At 41.3% G+C, this 19,311-nt stretch overlaps 1 protein-coding gene across 9 annotated transcripts in view; it reads right to left on the bottom strand.

Annotated features, from left to right (window-relative positions):
• Positions 1-15,776, bottom strand: part of MGA (MGA, MAX dimerization protein) — a 100,324-nt gene extending 84,548 nt beyond the window's left edge. For 6 of the 9 annotated variants that reach the window (XM_014459459.2, XM_023757493.1, XM_023757495.1 and 3 more), the window contains exons 1-2: positions 15,670-15,776; positions 6,400-7,529 (exon numbers count right to left, since the gene is read on the bottom strand). In XM_014459459.2, coding sequence (XP_014314945.1) covers positions 6,400-7,463 — 1,064 coding nt within the window. In that variant the 5' untranslated portion in view covers positions 7,464-7,529; positions 15,670-15,776. Of the gene's footprint in view, positions 1-6,399; positions 7,530-15,197; positions 15,365-15,669 lie in introns of those variants that run through there. The other 3 variants (XM_023757498.1, XM_023757492.1, XM_023757491.1) reach the window with 2 other exon arrangements.
• Positions 15,777-19,311: the final 3,535 nt, after the last annotated feature.

The raw sequence follows: 19,311 nt of genomic DNA, 5'->3' as shown, positions 1-19,311 counted from the left end.
ATGACAGGATAGTCTCGCATATGATAGAAGGAATTGCATACCCTATACACTCCAGCTATAACGATGCAACTGAATATTCATAAAGATATAGTGGTAAATAGTCAGGAGTAATGACTATCCAGTCTCATCATGAGTTTTATCTTATTTAATATTATAGTTTTTATTGATTTTTTCACAGAGGGAGAGAGAGAGATATAGAGTTAGAAACATCGATGAGAGAGAAACATCGATCAGCTGCCTCCTGCACACCCCCCACTGGGGATGTGCCCGCAACCAAGGTACATGCCCTTGACCGGAATCGAACCTGGGACCCTTCAGTCCGCAGGCCGATGCTCTATCCACTAAGCCAAACCGGCTGCGGCTGTTTTAACTTATTGATTGAAGTCTAACCAGTGCAATAAAGCAAGAGACAAAGAATAGGCATAAAGATTGGAAAAAAAGAAAACTAACTTTTGTTCACAGACAATATAATTGTATACGTAGAAAATCCAAAGGAACTAAAACTGAGTGAATTTAAGCAAGGTCAACAGATACAAGATCAATATATAGCCCTAGCCAGTTTGGCTCAATGATACAGCATCGGCCAATTTAAAAGCTTAGTGTGCTATACTCAGAAAACTACAGGATGTTGAAAAAAGAGATAGAGGAAGACATAAACAAATGGAAGAATATACCATGTTCATGGATTGGTAGACTCAACATCATTAAAATGTCCATACTACTCAAAGCAATCTACAGATTCAATGCAATCCCCATTAAAATACCAACGGCATATTTCACAGAAATAGAACTCTCCAAAATTTCATATGGAACCAAAAAAGACCCCAAATAGCCACAGCAATCCTGAAAAAGAAGAACAAAGTTGGAGGGATCACAATACCAGATATCAAGCTATATTACAAAGCCACTGTTCTCAAAACTGCCTGGTACTAGCACAAGAACAGACATATACTGTAGACCAATGGAACAGAACAGAGAACCCACAAATCGACCCAAGCCATTGTGCTCAATTAATATTTGACAAAGGAGGCAAGAGCATACAATAGAGTCAAGACAGTCTCTTCAATAAATGGTGTGAGAAAATTGGACAGATACATGCAAAAAAATGAAACTAGACCACCAACTTACACCATACACAAAAATCAACTCAAGATGGATAAAGGACTTAAACATAAGACGGGAAACCATAAAAATCTTAGAAGAATCCAGAGGCAGCAAAATATCAGACATATGTTGTAGCAATATCTTTACCCGATACAGCTCCTAGGACAATGAAAACTAAGGAAAAATAAACAAATGGGACTACATCAAAATGAAAAGCTTCTGCACAGCAAAAGAAACCATCAACAAAACAACAAGAGAGCCCACTGCATGGGAGAACATATTTGCCAATGTTATATCCGATAAGGGTTTAATCTATAGGGAACTCATACATCTTAACAAAAGGAAGATAAACAATCCAATCAAAAAATGGGCAAAGGACCTAAATAGACACTTTTTGAAAGAGGACATACAGAAAGCCAAGAGACATATGAAAACATGCTCAAAGTCACTAATCATCCGAGAGATACAAATCAAAACGACAATGAGGTACCATCTCACACCTGTCAGAATGGTTACCATCAACAAGCGACAAGTGCTGGCGAGGATGTGGAGAAAAAGGAATCCTTGTGCACTGCTGGTGGGAATGCAGACTGGTGCAGCCACTGTGGAAAACAGTATGGCGTTTCCTCAAAAAATTAAAAATGCAACTCCCATTTGACCCAGTAACCCCACTTCTAGGAATATATCCCAAGAAATCAGAAATACCAATCAGAAAGGATATATGCACCCCTTTGTTCAGAGCAGCACAATTTGTAATAGCTAAGATTTGGAAACAGCCTAAGTGCCCATCAGAAGACGAGTGAATTAAAAAACTGTGATACAAAATAAGCCAGTCGGAGAAAGATAAATATCACATGATCTCACTCATTTGTGGAATATGACGAACAACATAAACTGATGAACAAAAATAGAACCAGAGTCATTGAAGTATCAAACAGACTATCCAACCTATGAGGGAAGGCGGGGGGGGCGAGGGCATAAGAAATCAACCAAAGGACTTGTATGCATTCATATGAGCATAACAAATGCCCACAGACAGTAGGGGTGGGAGGTCATGTGCTGGGAGGTGGGGGCAGCTGGGGAAAGGTCAATGGGGAGAAAAGGAGACTTATGTAATACTTTAAACAATAAAGAATTTTTAAAATTGAAATAAAAAATAAATAAATAAAGATATGGAAGCAGCCCAAGTGCCCATTAGTAGATGAGTGGATAAAAATGCTGTGGTAACCTCTCTCTCTCTCCCCCAATTTTTTTGGGGGGAGACAACCAAAATTTTTGGTGGCCTTGTAAAAAAAAAAAAAAAAAGCTGTGGTACATTTACACAATGGAATACTATGCAGCTGTAAGGAGGAAACCTTACCTTTTGCAACAGCATGGATGAACCTGGAGATTATTATGCTAAGCAAAATAAGCCAGTCAGTGAAAGAGAAATACTACATACTCTTACTTTTACTGGTATGTGGAATGTAATGAATAAACAAAATAGAACCGGAGGCATGGATACATGGAGCACACTGAGGGTGGCAGGAGGACTGGTTGAAGAAGTGTGAAGTGCTTAACCAAAGATCATATATGCATAGCCAATGGACACAGACAACAGTGTGGTGGTGGCCAGAGGGAGGAGGGGTGGGGGCTGCGTGGAGGTGGACAAGAAAAGGGAAATGGGGGACATCTGTAATAGCATCAACAACAAATAAGAGTAAAAGGGGGGAAAAAAAGTACACAGGAGAATTCGTTTAGGTTATGTGCAAATACTATGCTATCTTATATAATCCTATATAATAAAAGGTTAATATGCATATAGACTGAACGGTGGAACAACCAAACAACCGGTCACTATGATGTGCACTGACCACCAGGGGGTGTGCGTGGAACATGGCGGGTGTCAGCCGCGGTGGGATGATGGAGCAGGTGAGCAGGGGTGCCAGACCAAGGCGGGGCACCGGTCGCTGTAATCGGGCCGAACCTCTGGTGGTTACTGAAAATTCTTTGCTCCCATGTGCCACGGTCCCGCCCGGTGCTCGCATCCACTGCCAGTGCCAGTGCCGCCACCCGCACCCACTGCCAGCGCCGGCCCCACTGACACCCGCAGCCAGTGCCTGAGCCACCGCTCGCACTCACTGCCAGCGCCATCAGCGGATGCGAGCAGCAGCTGCCAACCCCAATCGCCCCTGAGGACTTCTCCACCTCCCTCTGCTCCTGAGGGGCGATCAGGGCAGCAGCCGCCGCTTGCACCCACTGACAGTGCTGGCCCCGCTCAGCGGGTGCAAGCAGTGCTGGCACTGTCAGCACGTGGGAGCTGGGCTGCCGGCAGAGAGGGGACTGAGGGCTGTGGCAGGAGGGGCCGGGTGGGGGCACAGAGGATGGGCCAAGACCCACTCCTGTGCCCACTGCAGCCTCGCGGCCCACGTTCCTTTCAAGGTGCATGAATTCGTGCACTGGGCCCCTAGTTTTATATAAGGGATTTGAGATTCTGCCAATTTTGGTCTTGGGTGGGGTTGGGGGGTTCTTGGAGACAATCCCCCTCAGATATTAAGGGATAATTACACTGTGTCTACAATGTACCAGGCACATTTTGTTGGGCCTGACGATTACCAAAAAAACAGTGCCCACCCCACACTCAAGGAAATTACAGACCAGTGCAGGAAACAAACAACTAGACAATACAATGTAATTTAATAGATATACAATAAAGATATGTACATGTACTAAGGATGTACATTTAAAAAACCTGTAACATAATACCTTCCAAGACACTGGTGATAATTAAGTTAATAGAAAAAAGAAATCCACTGGGAAAAGGAAATGTGGAATGAAAAAGAAAATAGAAGAGCTCTTGAAATCTGATAGCTGCAATAAAAACTTTAGCAAGTTAAAAAAAAAACTTTACCAAGTTAGAAGGTAAATCAATGAAACTTCAACATAAAGTAGAGGAAAAAGATAACAGACAATAGAAGATTGATAAGATAATCAATCCAGGAGATGGAATATCCAACTATAAGGAGTTTAAAAAAAAAAACCGAAAAGAAAAAAGTGAAAGTGAAAAACTTAGACAAATTATACTAAAAGTGTTCCTAGAACCACAGTACATGAATTTCGTAATTGAAAAAAAATAGCACAATGATGAGAAGAACCACACCAAGGCCTGTCACTGTAAAATTTCAGAATATAAGGAATGAACAAAAGATCTTAAGAGCCTTCAAATGACCAGGAATCAAAATGGCATCAAATTCTCAACAGGTGCCCTAACTGCTTTGGCTCTGTGAATAGAGCATCGGCCTGCGGACTGAAGGGTTCTGGGTTCTATTCCGGTCAAGGGTTGCGGGCTCAATCCCCTGTAGGGGGCGAGCAGGAGGCTGCCAATTGATGATTCTCATCACTGATGTTTCTCTCTCTCTCTCTCTCTCTTTCCCTTCTTCTCTGAAATCAATAAAAAATATATTTTTTAAAAATTCTCAACAGGAAACTGGAACTTGCAATGCATTTTCAGCACAGAACTAACCAAACAATTTATAAAGTACGAGGGCAAAATAAAACTATTTTTCAACAGGTAAGAAGAAAATTAGGATTTCAGAGCGAGAAGAGCAAGGGACTATTATTTTCATCAGAAGTTACTTTACTTAAACATTCTAAAATTCTAGGTCCCATATATCCTTTCTGTTAATTTTACTGAAAGATATACTTGATCAAAAAGAGACACAGACAGCCCAGCCGGTGTGGCTCAGTGATGGAGTGCCAACCCATGAACCAAGAAGTCACTGGTTCAATTCCCCGTCAGGGCACATGCCCAGGTTATAGGCTCAATCCCAGGTAGGGGGTGTGCAGGAAGCAACCCATCAATGTTTCTCTCTCTACCCTCCTCCCTTCCTCTCTAAAATCAATAAAAACTTTTTTTTAAAAAAAAGGAGACAGCCCTAGCCTGTTTCTCTCAGTGGATAGAGCATCGGCCTATAGACCAAAGTGTCCCTGGCTCGATTCTGGTCAAGGGTACATGCCCGGTTGTGGGCTCAATCCCCAGTAGGGGGCCTGCAGGAGGCGGCCAATCAATGATTCTCTCTCATCATTGATGTTTCTCTCTCCCCCTTTCCCTTCCTATCTGAAATCAATAAAAATATATTTTAAAAATAATAAAAAATATATATACCTTCAGGTGAAGGTTAAAAAAATATATATATATCAGAGGTTGTCAGAGGTTCGAGGGAAAGACGAGAATTAACAGGCAGAGCACAGAGACTTTTTAGTGCAATGAAAATACTCTATGTATGTATGTAAGGTGGATATATGTCATTATATACATTTGTCCAAACTCATAGACTGTACAACACAAAGAGTAAACCCTAATGTACTAATGTAATCTATGGACTTTGGGTGATTATGATGTGTAAATGCAGGTTCATCAATAGAAACAAATGTACTGCTCTGATGGGGGATCTTGATAATGGAGGAGGCTATGCATGTGTTGGGGCATATGGTCTATAGAAAAACTCTATATCTTCCCCTCAATTTTGCAGATTTTGTTGTGAACCTAAAACTGCTCTAAAAAAATAGCCCTTGATTGAAAAAATAACAAATATCCCTGGCTGGTATGGCTCACTTGCTTGGAGCGTTGTCCTGTATACCAAAAGGTGGTGGGTTCCATTCCTAGTCGGGGCATACACTCCGGTTTAGGGTTCAATCCCCTACCAGAGACAACCTATCCATTTTTCTCTCTCCCATTAATGTTTCTCTCTCCATCTCTCTCCCTTCCTCTCAAATCCATTTAAAAAAAAAAAAAAACTTTCCATTAAAAATCATAAATAATGCAAGTTCAATGCTATTTTAACCTAAGGGTGTAATAATAACTTTCAGCTTGTTTTTCAGTCAGGCAATTTATGGGTTAAGATATCCACAGATAGTAAATTCTTAAGTATTAAGTGTACTTTGAATCCCTTCTGTAACTTGTCTGGATAAGTTTTCTTTCAGGTATGACATTTCTTGGAAGTCATTTCTTTTCCCTTCCTCAATTAAGTGTGTCTACATATAACCAAGGAACAGTCCTATGCATGATTAACAAAATTGTAAGTCTAAATGAATGAAAGATCCCCATTCTGATAAACCATCTAATTTGCCTACAATTCTGAATCCTCAACACAACTGATATTACAGAGAAATGAACCATCACTTCACAGAATGTAAAAGCAGTTGTGGTGTATTTAGCTTACATTTATCATTGTCTACGAAAATCAGCAGTCCACACAAACAGTATGCTCAATCCAAACATCTTTTATCACTAGAAACAGAAAAACTGTTACCTACCTTTCAGAAACCTCTTGTTTAAACTGAGTAACTTCACCAACTGATGAATCAATATCCATGAAACCAAGAAAGTCTTGATTTATATTAAGGAAAGGCTTCTCCAAACCCTTGCCTGATGTCTCATGACCCCTAGATAAAGGATCTGAATCAGTTAGCTGTATCTCTGACCCTTCACCTTCTGTGAGACGGGCCCGTTGACCAGGAGAACTGGGAACACTATTACCTTCTTGGTCAGAGCTATTTTTTTGCTTTCCATCTCTCTGGGGCTTACTATTCAGCCCATCATCCCGGAAGCCTTTAGCAAATGGATTGTAATCTATTTTCAGCTGAGTAATCTGTATATTCTGATAAGCTGTTACTGCAAAGAATTCAGTCTGTGGGAAGGTAAATGTGTGGACACCAGGGCCATTTAACTGTATCACTTCAGTAGCCTTTTCTGCAGGTACCAAATGAAGCCTTGGCAGGTATCGATGCATAGAGTGCAAGATAATATGCCCTTCTTGGTCCAGTGTATTGTTGGTAAGTTTCAGTTTATAGAAAGATACTGGTTGGTGCATCCAATAATGACCTGTGGAAGGAGATTCTGGATGAATAAAAACCCTCCCCAAAACATGGGGCTCTGCCTTCCCACTGGGTTCCCACCAGCGACCATTCCACTTATAACGATGGTTATCCACAGGAGATATATCCATGACAAGGATATACTTCTTATTTGAATCTAAACCTGTTATCCAATAACGACAGTAAGGAAACATGCGTCTTCCCTGCTTGGTCAGAATCATCTCTGTACTTCGATGATAGAATTCATTCCACATACTATTGTTATCCAAGGTGACAGTGATACCTCCCACAGTGCAATCAGCTGGAAGGCAAATCTTCCCTGTAGATTTTCCTGGGGATGACACACTGGTAGCCAAAGCACAAGCATCCCTATTAGTAACCAAAATTCCTTGATCTGTTTTGCCATTTCCTGCCTGTTTTAGGATGACAAAGAAGGTAGGTGCTGCTCCTGCCATTGTCCCACCATCTTGACTAGCCAATATAATCTGCTGTTTTTCCTCCATGATTCCAGTGGGAAACTCGTAGTAAGATAACTGTAGTCACCACATAGTCACAATGGCCTTCTCAGCCTAAAAAATAAGCAGAAAAACAAAAACCCTTTAATTAAGTGAATATTTTGTTAACATAGAGGACAAGAATAATTGTTATCCCCAAAAGATATTCCTAAATTCTACTAAAATGTTGCTTCTATCTTTATCCCTTTCCCTTCCTCTATCTCTAAAAAGAATAAAAACATTTTTTTTAAGAAATAGGTAAAATGCTACTTTAACTTGATAGTACACACATTTAAAGAAACCATGACAGCCCTGGCAGCCCTAGCCAGTGTGGCTCAGCTGGTTGAGTGTAGTCCCACTCATGTTTGGTCCCTGGATCACTGGGTCCCAGTCTAGGTGCAAGTGGAGGCAACTGATTGATGTTTCTCTCTCACATCAATGTGTCTCTCTCCCTTTCCCTTCCTCTCTCTCTAAAATTAACAAAAACATTTTTTTTTAAAGCAAAGAAAAAAAGAAACCACAAATTCCAGAAGGATCAAACATTTAAATCACAACCCATTCCTCAGCCTAATTTTTTTAAATTCTTAAATCCTCAGAAAAGCTTGATAATAAGTATAACACAAAACCTTTGATAAATTCAACATCATATACATGTTTTATATCTGCCAAATATCATGCAAGTAAAATTGAAAAAACAAATGACTAACTGGGAAAGCGTGTGTTTGCAAATTATATCCTAATAACTCATTTACCTAATATAAAAAGGGTTCCTACAAGACCAAAAATCTAATAGAAAAATGGGCAAATGAGAGGAAGACCCAATGGCTATGAAAATGTACATAGTCGCCCTGAATGGATTGGCTCAATGGATAGAGCGTCAGCCTGGGACTGAAGGGTCCCAGGTTCGATTCCAGTCAAGGGCATGTACCTTGGTTGCGGGCACATCCCCAGTAGGGGGTGTGCAGGAGGCAGCTGATCAATGTTTCTAACTCTCTATCCCGCTTCCTTCCTCTCTGTAAAAAATCAATAAAATATATTTTTTTTAAAAAAAGAAAATGTACATAGTCTTAGCATAGGAGAAATGGTAACGGAAATCATACAGAGATACTGTTTTTGACCTTATTAAAGTGGCAAAAATCAAAGTTTGGTAGAGGTATTGGAAAGGGTGTCAGAAAGGGCAACATAAAAATATCGAAAGTACAAATGCATACATCCCATGGAACAACAGTTCTAGGACTTTATCTTAAATATACACTCATATACACACACACACCTGTAATAAATATATATAGATTAGTCCCTGCTTTTCTACTTTTAACAGCAAAAAACTGAAGAAAAAGTCCATCAATGGAGACCAGTTAAGTAAATGGTGGCATATCCAGAGTGAAATATTCTGCAGCTACAAAGGAAAACTATATAAACTTCATGAACTCATACAAAATTACCTATAAAATATATTAAGGGCAAAAGGTCCAAAAGAGTTGTTATAGGTTATGTAACTCTTCTTCATAAAGTAAACCAAAAAAAAAAAAAAACCTGGCCTGGTGGCTCAGTTGCTTAAAGCATCCTCCCCATACAGCAAAAGTTTGTGGGTTCAATTTCTGGCCACAGCACATACCTAGGTTGCAGGTTCAATGCCCGGTTTGAGCATGTAAGGGAGGAAACCAATCAGTGTTTCTTTCACATCAAAGTTTCCCCCTCCCCTCCCTCTCTCCCCCCGCCCTTCCTCTCTAAAATCAATTTTAAAAAACAATAACAGCCCTAGCTGGTCTGGCTCACTGGATAGAGCGTCGGCCTGCGGACTGAAGGGTCCCAGGTTCGATTCCGGCCAAGGGCATGTACCTTGGTTGAAGGCACATCCCCAGTAGGGAGTGTGCAGGAGGCAGCTGACAGATGCTTCTCTCTCATCGATGTTTCTAACTCTCTATCCCTCTCCCTTCCTCTCTGTAAAAAAATCAATAAAATATATTTTTTTAAAAAACAAACATTCCTTGGGTGAGGATTTAAACAAAAACACATAGCCCTAGCCAGTTTGGCTCAGTGGATAAAAGTGTCAGCCTGTAGACTGAAGGGTCCTGGGTTCAATTCCGGTCAAGGGCATGTGCCCGGGTTGCGGGCTTGATCCCCAGTAGGGGGCATGCAGGAGCCAATCAATAATTCTCTCTCATCATTGATGTTTCTCTCTCTCCCTCTCCTTCCTCTCTGAAATCAATAAAAATATATTTTTAAAAAAACAACACACAGAATATGTATGTATTTGCTTGACATAGACTGTAAAGACAGAAAAGGAACTGGTAGTATTAGCTATATCCAGGGAAAACTGAGTGGCTGGGAAAATACATACTGACATGTTCTAAATTTTGTATCTTTTGAACATACAACCCATTCCAAAAAACAGACTTAAAAAGCAAATTAGTTAATTCTTAAAAGTTATAACGAAAAACACAACAATATTGTATGGTTCCATTTATACAAAATGTCCAGACTAGGCAAATCTAGAGATAAGAAGTAAATTTGTGGTTGTCAGGAAACACGGAGAGAGGGATAATTCAGACAATTGCTAATGGGTATGGCATATCTTTGGGGTGGGGAGTAAAAACATTCAGGAACTAGAAACCACTTAAATATATCTGTTAAGATGCTGAAATATATGCTATGTGAATCAAATCTCAATAAGAAGTTGCAAAGAAATCTCAGATTAAATTTAACTGAACTAGTGTGCTAAATTACCTAAATATTCTACAAGAAATAATCACCTCCAATTAGCCTTTGCACAAAAAAGGAAGATGCTACATCATTACTCCTATATAACTGGGTCAGTAATTTTGATTAATCAAATTCAGCCACTATGAGTGCTTCTCATTTATGTTTTGTGTTTTTAATCCTCACCCGAGGATATTTCTCCATTGATTTTTAGAGTTGGAAAGCGGAGGAGACAGAAAGAAATATCAATGTGAGAGAAACACATCAATTGTTTACCTCCTGCACGCCCTGACCAGGGCCCAGGCCAGGGATGAGCCTACAACCAAGGTATCTGACCTTGACTGGAATCAAACCGGAAACCTTCACTGCGTCCACTCACCCAAGCCGGCTAGGGCTGGGTGCTCCTCATTTTATTTAAAAAGTCTAATTTTACCTTTCATCAGACCTACTGACAAGCAATAAAAACGTCTGATTTTTATCTCTTCTTACAGGATTGGCCACATCATGCCCCCCCCCCAAAAAAAAACCCTCCAAAACTTAAAATATTCTCTAGCCTAAGGATAATAGACACAAGTATTTTAAAAATCAAGACTTCAGAAAGGTTAGCTATTGATTCCTATTATGGCTAAATATAGAGGTAGAAACCCACTTTCTGACACTAAAGCATAAATACCAGGAAAGGTGAAAAAAGAATCATTCCTCTGATTTAAAGCTTATTTTTAAAAGATAAAATTTAGGGTGACTCTTTTCAAAAGCTGCCTCAGGCTTAAGACAAGTAGGTTCATTGGTTTACTAAAACTAACAAGTTTAGGTAACACCTATCAGATATTCATAAGACAAAGTTTAAACAAAAAAGGTGACTATAAAAAGAGTAAAGCTGAGAGAACTCACAAAAACTAATACCTCTACAATGGTATATTAACTCAAATAATGCAAACTCCTAATGCTATATTTAGTCCATATATTTCAAAGTTGCATAATTGTGAGCAATTATGCAAAAATGTTAAATGCACTATGACTATTGACAAAGAACTATCTGAAAATATGTTTTAGCTATCCCAAACCTATGAGTATCTAAAAGGATTCAGAATGTCTTAAAAATTATCTTCTTGCCCTGACCGGTTTGGCTCAGTGGATAGAGCGTCAGCCTGCAGACCGAAAGGTCCCAGGTTCGATTCCAGTCAAGGGCATGTACCTTGGTTGCAAGCATATGTACCTTGGTTGCAAGCATATCCCCAGTGGGGGGTGTGCAGGAGGCAGCTGATCGATGTTCCTCTCTCATCGATGTTTCTAACTCTCTATCCCTCTCCCTTCCTCGCTGTAAAAAATCAATAAAATATATTTTTTTAAAAAATTATCTTCTATAATATAAAAGCTTGGTTTTCAGACCATTCCAGGTAAAACAAGGACAAAGAAATTTTAAACAAGGCTTTAAAAATCACTATCTATGAAATGTCAAAAATTCAACTGACAGAAATCCAGTTTAGTGTTACTAGATTTAGTGCACTGAATTTTATGCTTTTATATATACACATTTCAAAATTCTCCTTTCGCCTAAGCAAAAAAAAAAATTAAGTGTAAAAATGTCGACCTGTCCTAGTTGAACTCTGTACACAAGAATCTAAGTTAAAATGTGAAAAAGTATACAAAAGAGAAAAAAATTAGAATTTTCAGACTTATGATGTGTATAGGTTTTTTTTAAAGAATCCTCTAGTAAAGTTATTCCATGAGTTTATCAAAATACATAAAACCAAAGACCTACTTTATGACCAAAACAATCTCTATCTCAAATTCTTATTCCAAGCAATCTTTAAGCACAGATTCCACTTTACTATAATAATATGGCTATTCTTTTGGGATACTACACTGGATTTTCTAATGAAAGGATTATCAGTTGGGCATATTCAGCTGTTTCAGACACACAATACCACTCTAAAGGCTAAGACAACTTTTTTAAAAAATATATTTTTATTAATTTCAGATAGGAAGGGAGAGATAGAAACATCAATGATGAGAGGGAAGCATTGGTTGGCTGCCTCCTGCACGCCCCCTACTGGGGATCGAGCCTGCAACCAGGCATGTGCCCTTGACAGGAATGGAGCCTGGGACCCTTCAGTCCACAGGCCGACGCTCTATCCACTGAGTCAACCCAGCTAGGGCAGACTAAGACAACTTTAATTGCAAAAACCAATTGTACTTTAGGAAGAGCTAGGCCACTCATGAAGAAATACTCCTTCCAACAAGATTCTAAAATACTCTCATATCTGGCTCTCTAAACGCTTTTAAGGAAGACTATATATATATAACTTAACATTCAAAAATAATCTCGGGCCCTAGCTGGTTTGGCTCAGTGAACAGAGTGCCTGCCTGAAGGGTCCCGGGTTCGATTCCTGTCAAGGGCACATGCCCGGGGTTGGCTCAATCCTGAGCAGGAGACAGCTGGTCAATGATTCTCTCTCATCATTTATGTTTCTATCTCTCACTCCCTCTCCCTTCCTCTCTGAAATCAATAAAAATATATTTTTTTAAAAAATAATAATCTCAGTTCAGCTTTTCAAGAGCAAACTTTTCATCTGCATAAAGTAATTATCTGAGGAATGTTTAATCGTAGATGAGAAATATGTAAGTAACATTCTGAAAATGTCATAGGAGAGAGAGACAAACAGTAGCTTTCACAAAGAATGTTTTGAGATAAGTAATGTGGCAAGTTCCATAAATAAACTTAAAATTTCAGAGTCCCTATTCTAAATGTCTTTTCACCAATGACCCCTTTTGTAGGTGTTTTAACTACTAAAGCGGTGACCCTCATACAACTTATAAAACACACTAGTTTACTAGATAATTACCTAACTTAATAATTCATGTACTGAACACACAAAAAAAATCAATCAAAATTCCAAACCAATACCATTACTTTTAAAACAAAAAATATTCAAATACTTATTCTGAAATGTTTCCAAGGTTGCTAAAAAATAACCATAACCTGCCGGAACCGGTTTGGCTCAGTGGATGGAGCGTCAGCCTGTGGACTGAAGGGTCCCAGGTTCGATTCCGGTCAAGGGCATGTACCTGGGTTGTAGGCACATCCCCAGTGGGGGATGTGCAGGAGGCAGCTGATCAATGTTTCTCTCTCATCGATGTTTCTAACTCTCTGTCTCTCTCCCTTCCTCTCCGTAAAAAATCAATAAAATATATTAAAAAAATAAAATAAATAACCATAACCTTTCATACAACAAATGCATTACTGTACTGTAGGCACCAAGATGTTAATTTGTTCCTTAATATGATCATTCACAAGAGTATGGTTAAGGTAAATTACATTTCTGAAACTCAAATTTTAAGAGAATAGGTTGACTCAAATTTCAGTATTTACCAATATACAATAGACCCAGAAATTTAAAAAAGCTTAAAAAAATATATTTTAAGTATAAAAGTAATCAGAAAATATAGCAAAGACAGTAAAATATTCAATTACCGGTTCTTAATTGTCATTAGATTAATTTTTAAAATTAAATAAATGGTACTTGTCTATTAGTCAGCACTTATTCCCAACCAGTCAATATCATGGGCATTTTCTTTTATCATCATCACCATCCTAATAAGGTAAATTTCAAAATACTATCTCTAATGCTTTAGATTTTAAGGCACAGAATCACTTCTGCCTAAAATAGTACGCTCGATCTTCTCTCCCCAGATACCATTCGTTGGAAATATTATTCCTATGAATGGTCCCTTAACTACAACTTGGGGTTAGCAAGTTCTCAGGTCCCTAGCAATTGCATTAAGAATTTGAAGAACTTTTATGGCAGAAATGGACAGTAACCAAAGAGCCACCCTTCCTTGGAGTAGTAAGTATGGCAAGGTACCCAGGGCACTGAATTCCCTCAATTCCTAAGCATGTGTTTTCTGTTAAGTGAACCCAACCCACTCAACACAACACTTCGGAGGCAAGAAACACTAACGCTGATCCCATACCCTTGGGAACAGAAAGGCTTAGGCCAGTGCCGAGGAGGTGCAGTCGCCGACGACTATTAATTGCCCACAATCACCGCTTTTCAACTGCAGAGGCCCTATCCACTGAGCCAAGAACCACGTGAAAATACGCTGCAAGGAAAGCTCTTCCGGGGAAGAGCAGTCCCGACAGATCACGTGCCGTCCGCCGGAACCACGGATCACTCCGGGGGACCCAGTCACATTTTGTAACCCTGAACCCAGTACCCGTCTCTCCAAGCCAGCCCCTCCCAGCAGCCATCACGTAGCCTCCAGGCACTTTCCCTGCAATCTAGCCACAATGACGTGTCCAAAATGTAAAGGCAGAACAGGAAAAGTCTGCTAGGAACCCCGCCGCAGAAGCCTGTGGAGCTTTACAACACACACGGCGGCGCGCAAATTCTCTTGATCCTCGTGTCTGCTCCGGCGACGTGAACCCTGGGGGAGTGGTTTTCCCATAAAACGATGGTACCTGGGTTACTGCCATCAATAATCCGTCCTTTTAGACCTCCTTCAGCGTTCCCTGCTTCCACCCTTGCCAGGAGGAGGCATCCCCGGGGTTCCAAAGGCAAAGCAAAAATCTTCACAGCAAGACACTACCACTTGCTACTCTCAACCCGATTTGAAAGATCCCTAACTTCATAATCTTCGCACACAGATTCCTCAACTTTGGTTACTGGTGCTTCAGAGGGGTTTATGCCCCTGACCCACCTACCACTAGGAGCAGAGACCTATTTGACAATTTAACAGAAGCGGGAAGTCTCATGAAAAGAGAACTAGCCCAGGCTGCTCCACAGAGAGAAAAAGAAAATAAACACCTGCTCTTCCCACCTGTTTCCCCCGCCCTCATTTCTGCACTTTCGAACCACCGGTCCTTTGTTTACCAAGTTCCGACTCTTATACAGCTCACTTCCTCGCCCTCCTATTTTATTAAACTCGCGGTCCTGCCTCAAACAATTTACTCGAAAATCACATGGTAGTAAGAGATGTGTACGGGTGTCAAAATGCCGCACACAGCTCCTTAAGAAAAGCGACGTCAGCACCGTTTACCTCGGAGTTTTGGAACCCTAAGACCTGGGCTCTAAAGTGCAAAGCGCAGCAGCAGAGCTCTCGACTTAAAGCCAAGCGCCCGAATGGAAGTCGTCACGCGGATCGTAGCATGCGGTGCGACACCCCACGCACGCGAGCGCAGGACCGCGCCAAGGGCGCTTCTCACCCCGCCCGCCTCGTGGCCGCTCTCTTTGGCGTCGATGCTCCTAGTCAGTTTGCTGCGCGACGCGGAAGTAAGGCCGGGGGCGCGCGCGAGGTGACATGCGCAGCCTCGCTGGGGGCATGGTGGGGGGGGCCAAAGGCGCGCGCCAAAGACGGCCCAGCGCAAGGCCGGGCCCGGCCGCGGCGTGCGAAGATCGCTCAGCGGAAGGTCTCTCACGCCGCTCAAATACACAAGAGCTTCAAACTCTCAAAAAACTCCAATCGGGCCAGTACTACAGCAACATCCCCCCTGCCCAGGCCCGAGAGTTACCGTGCGGGGCGTGGCCGGCCTCACCCGGAGTCCTTCACATCCCGCTGGGGGCGGGTTATTTTGTTCCGTTCGCACACCGTGTGTCCGCTCCAGCTGAAGAGCCTGCGCGCGCACGGGACGTCCACGTCACCGCGCAGGCGCTCCTACCCGCTCGGAGACCGCCGCGCAAGCGCAAAAGGAGGCGCAAGCAGCACCTCCCTCGCCCCTCCCCCAACACCAGGAGGCCAAATGGCCCCGTAGCAGCGACAAGACCCTTGGGACCCGCCCCTGGAGCTGAAGCCGCTGCCTTCCCGGGTTCCAGCAACTGAGATCAGCCTACTGAAGCTTCCAGAATGAAGAAAGGCGAGGCAGGAGAGAGGCACCCCAATTCCTCAGCCTCGCACACGAAGCCTTCGTGAAAACCGTGAAAACTTTGCTTGCGGGCTTTCTCAAATTGTGCCTTCCACCGGTTCCCTAGGGCTCCTCGCCGGCTCCGCCCCTGCCGCGCCCAGCTCCACCCACAAGGGTATCCACAGTCCCCAGGGCTTCGTGAGCCCGTCAAATGAGTCGGAGATCTTCCTCCCCAATGTTCTGTGGGCTTGGATGGCGCCAAAACTTCGGGAAATCTTGAAGAAAAGACCTTGAGAAACGAGTGGTCGAGTTTGCAACATCAACGACGGAAGAACACTAGGAAAGTAGGGAGGAGAACGAAAACCTCAATGCCGAATGGGAAGGGAAGAAGAGTTGGCACTAACTTACCTGGTTAAATTAACTCCTCACCTGTTAAAACAGTAAAACTTGGAAACGAGAATTTTGCCCGATAGAGCATTATCTGAACTTTTATGCCTTCATCCTGTGTTTTCAATTCTTGTTTGTTCAAGCTATTTAAGCCATGAAGTGCAAAGAAAAAAATTACCGAATATCTGTGTCAGAAAATAGCAGAACTAAGTTAATGGACAGTATTTCTCCCAAAAATTATATTTTTTCTTCCCTATTCCTAACCAGCTGCTCTTTCCTCTGTGCTGCTAACACTACAGTAAAAAAGTAAAGAGAAAAGAGGCAAAATAGTAGTAGTATGAGAGCAGATATGTGGTCCATGTTTCCAAACTTTTCTTTTACTCTCTTAGATGAATTAGCAAGTACTGAGAACCTTCATGCTAGATGACTAAATACAAAGTTCTATGAAGAAGGAGAATAAGGAGGTTGAAAGAAAGGAGCCAAGAGGAGGAGGCTTATCCAACAAGACTGATCTGAGCTAGACTCCAGGCATATTAGTAAGAGTCGTCTTTTTCTTCGTTCTTCTCTTCAGAGGTATGCCATGGGAAGAAATTGTGATGAAATTAGTATACTAGAAAGTGTATGAGCTAAAGTTTGTAAGTGCTCTCAAAAGCACTGCAAGTAAAACAAATGATTAATGCCCAAAATCTTAGGCAAAACTGAGAAGTTTTTTGACACCCTCCTCTTCCCTGACTCCAAAAATCCCTTTCCTGTAAGCTGCCTTGTCAGAATTTCAACCTCAGCTCATCCAAGAATGCTTTACTTTCAAGTGTCTAAGATTTCCTCATACAAAATTTCCATTTTCTGAGGCAGAAATAAAATGTGTTGACTTAGCATTAAAGCATCTGATCATAAGGTGTAAATGACTGATAACTGCTTAACAACCATTGCCTAGTGGTAACTGGATCCCAACACAAGTTAACACAAATAGCATCTCTAATTGGGAAATCTGGGAGGACACCATAGTGGGGAAGGAGAGTGGAGATTTTCGTTTGCTACTCTTTCCCTATACTAGGCAAACATAGAATGAAATGCCAGATATTTTTTTTAAAACACCACCAAATTTTCAAGATTCACCACTGGATCTCCCGGCAGGAGAGGTAAACTTTGATTCAAAGTGGGGCCTACCTAACCTATATAAAGGTCTAGAGATGTATTATCAAGAATCTGAGAACTCTGGCTGGGTGAGTTGGTTGGAGTGGTCGTCCTATACACCAACAAGGGCTGTGGGTTCCATCCCAGTCAGGAACATACAGGAGGCAACCAATCAATGTTTCTCTCTCACATTGATGTTCCCATCAACAAGACAAACTATATTCCCTGTCTCTCCCGCCCCCCACCCCCAAACTCACACACACCGTTCCTTTTGCCCTAAAAAAAAAAAAGTAAAAATAAGCACATAGCCTTGAGTGAGGATTAAAAAGAAAATAATCTGACAGCCTATTAACTGTTTTTATATAGATAATCTAAAAATAATACTGCAACATCATTTCAGTGGCCCAGTTTTGGTTTGACATCAAGCTAGTACCAAGTAACCACTTCTCTTTTGTTTGCTTTTTTAAGTAACCTCTTAAACAGTTACATTTAACTTTTTTTTTTTAATCCTCACCTGGGGATATTTTTCCATTGATTTTTTTAGAAAGAGTGGGAGAGAGAGAAAGACAGAGAGAAACATCGATGTGAGAGAAGCACATCAATTGGTTGCCTCCTGCAGGAGCCCTGACCAGGGCCCCGGTGGGGAGGAGCCTGCAACCAAGGTACATGCCCTTGACCAGAATTGAACCCTGGACCCTTTGCTCCGCAGGCTGAAACTCTATCCACTGAGCCAAACCGGCTAGGGGAAACAGTTACATTTAACTTTTAATGCAGTGTTTCTCAAACTGGGGTCCTTGGTTGTATTTTTCTTTCTTTCTTTTTTTCTTTTTTTTTTTTTTTTTTGCTCTGTAATAACTTCTCCCTTTAAAAGGCATCATTATATAACCCAAGTTTTAAAAATGCCAAGCTAACTGCTAGAATTGATGCTCCTGAATTTTACCTTGCTGTTAGAATTCTCTCAAGTTATCATAGCTTACCTTGTTCATCCAGCCTAACCCAAAAAAATCCTTCCCTTGGTTTTCCTGGTTAAACTTCCAAAGAGATTTAACTAAATATTTGGGGGGGGGGGGGTTGGAGACAGAGAACGCCTGGAATATAAGCAATCTGGCTTAGAAAGTACACAATTTTGATCCAAGATTGCTCTATAAGCACATAGGCCCCCATTCACATGCACATTCAACAAATATTTGAGTGCCTTGTATATGCTGAGGATAGAGGAAAGACTGGCACCTCATGCACTATTCAGATGTCTATATTAGAACCCAAAGAGTTGGCACAGCTTAACAAAATCCACCAACAAGACAAACTATATTCCTTATCCAATCTATTCAGATCCCACCTTCTCAGTTCAGATTTCTATTGAAACATACCTCTCTTAAATAACTAGAAAAGACATGACCTCACTCTTCAAATGAGACCATTGCCACATCTAAAAACCCCTGGGTTATGGTCCTATTTACAATATCTTAATTCAATACAATAAGATCACTCTTAAAATAAGAACTACATATAGACTGGGCTACAAAAAAGACTTGGTATTTTTACACAAAGTCCTTCACTGGCCATAAAAACTTGTGTGCTAGTCAAGGGGCATAAAAGAGGGATCATGCCCTGGCCGATGTTGCTCAATGGTTAGGGTGTTGGCCACAACACCGAAAGGGTCACAGGTTCCCAGTCAAGAGCATGTACCTAGGTTGCAGTTAGCTCCCCGCCCCCTAGTGGGGGCACATGTGGAAGACAACCAGTCAATGTCTCTCTCACATTGATGTTTCTCTTTCTTCCCCCCCCCCC

The sequence above is a fragment of the Myotis lucifugus genome, unplaced genomic scaffold (assembly GCF_000147115.1).
Source record: "Myotis lucifugus unplaced genomic scaffold, Myoluc2.0 scaffold_109, whole genome shotgun sequence".
Taxonomy (NCBI): Eukaryota; Metazoa; Chordata; class Mammalia; order Chiroptera; family Vespertilionidae; genus Myotis; species Myotis lucifugus.
This window is presented reverse-complemented; position numbering and strand designations above follow the sequence as displayed.